At 46.3% G+C, this 7,325-nt stretch overlaps 1 protein-coding gene across 1 annotated transcript; it reads right to left on the bottom strand.

Annotated features, from left to right (window-relative positions):
* Positions 1 to 446: 446 nt before the first annotated feature.
* Positions 447 to 4,342, bottom strand: LOC124265727. The gene is made up of 3 exons (XM_046700559.1): positions 4,117 to 4,342; positions 1,271 to 1,528; positions 447 to 646 (listed from the first exon to the last, which is right to left on the bottom strand). Exons 1-3 carry the CDS (start codon positions 4,340 to 4,342, stop codon positions 447 to 449), a joined length of 684 nt encoding a protein of 227 aa, XP_046556515.1.
* Between the last annotated feature and the right edge of the window lie 2,983 nt (positions 4,343 to 7,325).

The raw sequence follows: 7,325 nt of genomic DNA, 5'->3' as shown, positions 1-7,325 counted from the left end.
TTCAAGGATATGTAAACCTGTGCTCTCAATGAACATTTACAGTTGTTTTACGTTGTAAATATATGAAAACGATGGCCATATTTACACACCTCTGTCATATTTTATCATAATATTCTAAATATTATATTTCATGACCTGGGTAACAAATACAAATTTTGCGGACAAATGACATGCACATTTCAAAAGACCTCGGTTGGGCATCGGATCATACGTCTATTTCCTAGCATGGTCAAATATGGGAAATACAGTTCCTTCGTGTGGTGGTAGTTATCACTATTCTAGATTTTGAATTTGATGCTAAAAGTACCCTGATTGGATCAAGTTGCAAATATAACCAACGTAAATCGTGTTAACTCGAATTATGAAAAGGAAACAAAGGGGATTTGTGAAATCTGTTACCGATGACATGAAGATTAAACTTGCTGCTACCGCAGACGTTGCTGACATTAACGCTGTACATCGTCGTCGTCCTCGTCGTCGTCCTCGTTGTGGATCTGGAGGATCGTATACACGGGGAGCCTGTACAGGGTTAGCGTGAGACAGAAGGTGTGGACCAGAGGATCTGGGACGTTCACATGAGACGTTGTTCCCCGACAATGAGTTGGGCACCTGGATCTGTGTTCCCCGAGGTGTGGACCTGGAGCACCTGTACAGTTTACGACACATGAGACAGTGTGTTCCCCTGAGGTGTGGAGACCTGGAGGATCTGGGGCACAGTGTGTTCCCCGAGGTGTGGACACAGTTTACGACACATGAGACAGTGTGTTCCCCGGTGTGGACCTGGAGGTGGGGCACCTGGACCTGGAGGATCCTGGGATCTGCACCTGTACAGTTTACGACACACCTTTTACGAGATGAGACAGTGTGTTCCCCGGGGTGTGGACCTGGAGGATCTGGGGCACCTGTACAGTTTACGACACATGAGACAGTGTGTTCCCCGGGGTGTGGACCTGGAGGATCTGGGGCACCTGTACAGTTTACGACACATGAGACAGTGTGTTCCCCGAACCTCTTTCCCCAGGGAAATAAACTGGACATATGAAAGACTAGGGTTAGTGAGTATGGTTTTACGCCGCTTTTAGCAATGTTCCTACAATTTGACGGTGGCGGGGGGACAACAGAAATGGGCTTCACACATTGTACCCTTTTGGGGAATCGAACCCGGGCCATCGGTGTGACGAGCGACAGCTTTAACCTAAAGACTACTCCACCGTCCCTTGGAAGACTAGATATCCATATAGTACATCTCATGAAAAGTAAGGACACTCACACAGGACATTGAGTTGCCTGAACTGCACTCTGCTTGTTTGACCGGAAGTGGCTGTACATCGGACCCGGACAGTCTGACCACACTGGACCTCGAGCTGGCGGGACATATTCTGACCCTGACTGGTGTATGTCTCGTTTGTGTCTTCTCTGTGGATGGTCAAAGTCGTCTCCGCGTTGCTGTCCACCGCACATGTTGCTGTGACGTTGTTGACGTTGCAGGTGTCAGAGGGGGTCACGTCCAGCTCCAGGTTATCCAGATCTGAAGGAAATAATTGAAATGTTCACTATAACAAAACTCACGATGGATGACATGTCGCAGCATTATCTCTGTAACACTGGGTCCTTTTCCAACCAGACTATGCCCACTTGATTATCTGCACCGCTCAAGATGATTATGGTCACGTGTTTGTCTGGACCATTCCACCAGATCATGACCACGTGTCTGCCGTCACCACTCCATCAGATTATGGTCACGTGTTTGTCTGAGCAACTCCAACAGATCATGGCCACGTGTCTGTCTGGAAAACTCCACCAGATCATGACCACGTGTCTGTATGGACCATTCCACCAGATCATGGCCACGTGTCTGTCTGGACCACCCCAACAGATAATGGCAACGTGTCTGTATGTACCACTCCACCAGATCATGGCCACGTGTCTGTATGGACCACTCACCAGATCATGGCCACGTGTCTGTATGGACCACTCCACCAGATCATGGCCACGTGTCTGTCTCGACCACTCCGCCAGATCATGGCCACGTGTCTGTGTGGACCATTCCACAAGATCATGGCCACGTGTCTGTGTGGACCATTCCACAAGATCATGACCACGTGTCTGTCTGGACCACTCAACCAGATCATGGCCCCGTGTCTGTATGGACCAATCTACCAGATTATGATCACGTGTCTGCCTTCCCAGCTCCAACAGATCATGGACACGTAACTGGACATCATGACCACGGGTCTGTATGGACAACTCCATCAGATCATGACCACGTGTATTTCTGGACCACTTCACAAGATCATGGCCACGTGTCTGTCTGGACCACTCCACCAAATCATGGCAACGTGTCTGTATCAACCCATCCGCCAGATCATCACCACGTGTCTGTCTGGACCACTCCACCAGATCATCACCACGTGTCTGTCTGGACCACTCCACCAGATCATGGCCACATATCTGTCTGGACCACTCCACCAGATCATCACCACGTGTCTGTCTGGACCACTCCGCCAGATCATGGCCACGTGTCTGTCTGGACCACTCCACCAGATCATGACCACGTGTCTGTCTGGACCACTCCACCAGATCATGGCCACATATCTGGACCACTCCACAAGATGATGACCACGTGTCTGTCTGGACCACACCTCCAGATCATGGCCACATATCCGGACCACTCCACCAGATCATGGCCACGTGTCTTTCTGGACCACACCGTCAGATCATGGCCACATATCTGGACCGCTCCACAAGATCATGACCACGTGTCTGTCTGGACCACTCCGCCAGATCATGGCCACGTGTCTGTCTCGACCACTCCACCAGATCATTGCCACATATCTGGACCACTCCACCAGATCATGGCCACGTGTCCGTATCGACCACTCCGCCAGATCATGGCCACGTGTCTGTCTGGACCACTCCACCAGATCATGGCCACGTGTCTGTCTGGACCACTCCACCAGATCATGGCCACGTGTCTGTATGGACCACTCCACCAGATTATGACCACGTGTCTGTCTGGACCACTCCGCCAGATCATGGCCACGTGTCTGTCTGGATCACTCCACCAGATCATGGCCACATATCTGGACCACTCCACAAGATCATGACCATGTGTCTGCCTCGACCAGTCCACCAGATCATGACCACATATCTGGACTATTTCACAAGATCATGACCACGTGTCTGTCTGGACCACTCCGCCAGATCATGGCCACGTGTCTGTCTGGACCGCTCCACCAGATCATGGCCACGTGTCTATCTGGACCACTCCACCAGATCATGGCCACATATCTGGACCACTCCGCCAGATCATGGCCACGTGTCTGTCTGGACCACTCCACAAGATCATGACCACGTGTCTGCCTGGACCACTCCACAAGATCATGACCACGTGTCTGCCTGGACCACTCAACCAGATCATGACCACGTGTCTGTCTGGACCACTCCACCAGATCATGGCCACATGTCTGTCTGGACCTCTCAACCAGATTATGGCCACGTGTTTTTATGGACCACTCAACTAGAGTGCGGTCACGTGTTTGTCTGGATCACTCTGATGCTGGTGGAGCTCCACAGACATCCAGCATCAACTGAAACATGGCAGTACAACTGAATCTGTCATCCCTGCGGCGTAAAACATAAATCTTTCACACCCTCCTGACACATGGGCAAAACCAATAAATGTTTTTTTTCCAAAAGTTTTTTTATTTTATTTGCCTGATGTTTATCTCAGCTTTATCCAAGCTATATGGCGGTGGTCTGTAGATAATCAAGTCTGGACCAGACAATCCAGTAATCAACAGCATTCGCATCGATCTTCGCAATTAGGAGGATGCGATGGCACTGTCAGCCAAATCCCGTAAGTCGCCTCTTACGACAAACATGGGTTGGTGATCGGGGAAGACTAATTATAGCCCGGATCTTCACGAGTATGTTGAACGCAGTTTCCAAACACGAGTACTGACTTGACAGGGTTTGGGACACTTCGTGTAGTTTCATGTGTAAAGCCCATTTCCATGTTTCCCCCGCCGTGAGATTGCTGGAATATGCCTAACAGCGGTGAAAAATATCCTCTCACTCAAGTCTGAGAAGAAGAGGGGAGACTTTTATACTTACACTCAACTGTCACTATGAACACAACAGCTTCCACGCCTCCAACCTTACACGTGTAGGTTCTAGCAAGGCTTCTGGTGGACTCCTGCCAATACCGGAAGTACTTTTTTGAGTCAGCATTGTCTTCCCAGGTGAAGGTCATGTTTTCAACAGAGGTCATATTCTCAGAACAGTCCAGCAGCAACGGCCGTCCCTCCGTGACGGCGACACAGACGCCGCGGCACTCCATCGCTCTGTCAACTGTAATGACAGATCACGTGACGCGGTAGGTTATGTGTGTTTCTTTGACGTCTTCACCTACACATTCTACAATTCCGATAGTGCAGCGATGTAATATCATCAGTGAACACGCTCCGATCCTCATTCTTCATGACTAGCAAGTGCAAGTCACATAAGACGCTTTAAACCCTTTTCATCACCATCAACCACAGTAAACAAGAAAGCCTTTAACTTTATTCCAAGAACAAGGAAGTAGAATTCGTAAAGAACAAGGAAGTAAAAGACTCAATGAATTCTACCACCCAGAACAAGGAAGTATTCCTAAGAACAAGGAAGTATAAGACTCAATGAATTCTACCACCCAGAACAAGGACGTATAAACTCAATGGATTCTACCACCCAGAACAAGGAAGTACAAAACTCAATATGGATTCTACCACCCAGAACAAGGAAGTATAAAACTCAATGGATTCTACCACCCAGAACAAGGAAGTATAAAACTCAATGGATTCTACCACCCAGAACAAGGAAGTATAAAACTCAATGGATTCTACCACCCAGAACAAGGAAGTATAAAGCTCAATGGATTCTACCACCCAGAACAAGGAAGTATAAAACTCAATGGATTCTACCACCCAGAACAAGGAAGTATAAAACTCAATGGATTCTACCACCCAGAACAAGGAAGTATAAAACTCAATGGATTCTACCACCCAGAACAAGGAAGTATAAAACTCAAATGGATTCTACCACCCAGAACAAGGACGTATAAGACTCAATGGATTCTACCACCCAGAACAAGGAAGTATAAAACTCAATGGATTCTACCACCCAGAACAAGGAAGTATAAAACTCAATGGATTCTACCACCCAGAACAAGGAAGTATAAGACTCAATGGATTCTACCACCCAGAACAAGGAAGTATAAAACTCAATGGATTCTACCACCCAGAACAAGGACGTATAAAACTCAATGGATTCTACCACCCAGAACAAGGACGTATAAAACTCAATGGATTCTACCACCCAGAACAAGGACGTATAAAACTCAATGGATTCTACACCCCCAGGACAAAAAGTAAAAGGAAGTGTAAAACATCATTCCCCAGGACAAGGAAGTATAAAACTGTATCCCTTCAGATCAAGAAGTCTAAACTTTACCTTCAGATCAAGGGAAAAGTAAAACTTTACTCACGAACAAGGAAGTATAAAACTTTATCCCCAGAACAAGGAAGAGTACAACTTTATCCCCAGAACAAGGAAGAGTAGTATCCCCAGAACAAGGAAGGTAGAGTAATTTATCCCCAGAACAAGGAAGAGTACAACTTTAAGAACAAGGAAGAGTTATCCCCAGAACAAGCAAGGGACTTTATCCCCAGAACAAGGAAGAGTATCCCCAGAACAAGGAAGAGTACAACTTTATCCCCAGAACAAGGAAGAGTACAACTTTATCCCCAGAACAAGGAAGAGTACAACTTTATCCCCAGAACAAGGAAGAGTACGACTTTATCCCCAGAACAAGGAAGAGTACAACTTTATCCCCAGAACAAGGAAGAGTACAACTTTATCCCCAGAACAAGGAAGAGTACAACTTTATCCCCAGAACAAGGAAGAGTACGACAACTTTATCCCCAGAACAAGGAAGAGTACAACTTTATCCCCAGAACAAGGAAGAGTACGTCTTTATCCCCAGAACAAGGAAGAGTACGACTTTATCCCCAGAACAAGGAAGAGTACGACTTTATCCCCAGAACAAGGAAGGGTAGAACTTTATCCCCAGAACAAGGAAGAGTACAACTTTATCCCCAGAACAAGAACAAGGAAGAGAGAACAAGGAAGAGTACGACTTTATCCCCAGAACAAGGAAGAGTACGACTTTATCCCCAGAACAAGGAAAGAGTACGACTTTATCCCCAGAACAAGGAAGAGTACAACTTTATCCCCAGAACAAGGGAAAGGAAACTCAACTTTATCCCCAGAACAAGGAAGAGTACAGAACAAGGAAGTAGTACAACTTTATCCCCAGAACAAGGAAGAGTACAACTTTATCCCCAGAACAAGGAAGAGTACAACTTTATCCCCAGAACAAGGAAGAGTAGAACTTTATCCCCAGAACAAGGAAGAGTACGACTTTATCCCCAGAACAAGGAAGAGTACGACTTTATCCCCAGAACAAGGAAGAGTACAACTTTATCCCCAGAACAAGGAAGAGTACGACTTTATCCCCAGAACAAGGAAGAGTACGACTTTATCCCCAGAACAAGGAAGAGTACAACTTTATCCCCAGAACAAGGAAGAGTACAACTTTATCCCCAGAACAAGGAAGAGTACGACTTTATCCCCAGAACAAGGAAGAGTAGAACTTTATCCCCAGAACAAGGAAGAGTACAACTTTATCCCCAGAACAAGGAAGGGTACGACTTTATCCCCAGAACAAGGAAGAGTACGACTTTATCCCCAGAACAAGGAAGAGTACGACTTTATCCCCAGAACAAGGAAGAGTACGACTTTATCCCCAGAACAAGGAAGAGTACAACTTTATCCCCAGAACGGGTAAGTGTAAAACTTTATCTCCAGAACAAGGAAGCGTAAAACTTTATCCATTGAACAAAAAAGTGTAAACTTCATCACCGAAACAGAGAAGTGTAAATTTCATTCTGAAAGCAAGGAGGTATATAACTCAATGGATTCTACCACCGAGAACAGGGAAATATAAAACTCAATGGATTCCACCAACCAGAACAAGGACGTATAACACTCAATGGAGTGTTACCATCCAGAACAGGGAAGTATAAAACCCAATGGATTCTACCACGGAGAATAGGGAAGTACAAAACTCAAAGGATTCTACCACCCTGAACAAGGACGTATATAACTGAAAGGTTTCTACCACCCAGAACAAGGAAGTATAAAATTCAAGGGATTCTACAACCCAGAACAATGACGTATATAAGGATTCTACTACCCAGAACAAAGAAGGAAAAAATTCAATG

This window comes from Haliotis rubra, unplaced genomic scaffold, assembly GCF_003918875.1.
Source record: "Haliotis rubra isolate DU_JTF1 unplaced genomic scaffold, ASM391887v1 Scf1215, whole genome shotgun sequence".
Classification (NCBI taxonomy): domain Eukaryota; kingdom Metazoa; phylum Mollusca; class Gastropoda; order Lepetellida; family Haliotidae; genus Haliotis; species Haliotis rubra.
This window is presented reverse-complemented; position numbering and strand designations above follow the sequence as displayed.

Excerpts from the sequence above, each read along its gene's own strand:
- LOC124265727 (XM_046700559.1), bottom strand. The coding sequence starts at position 4,342 with ATGGAGTGCCGCGGCGTCTGTGTCGCCGTCACGGAGGGACGGCCGTTG. Across the intron at positions 1,529-4,116 it reads GTTCATAGTGACAGTTGAGT|ATCTGGATAACCTGGAGCTG; the intron begins GTAAGTATAAAA and ends TATTTCCTTCAG. Across the intron at positions 647-1,270 it reads CAGGCAACTCAATGTCCTGT|GTGCTCCAGGTCCACACCTC; the intron begins GTGAGTGTCCTT and ends TAAACTGTACAG.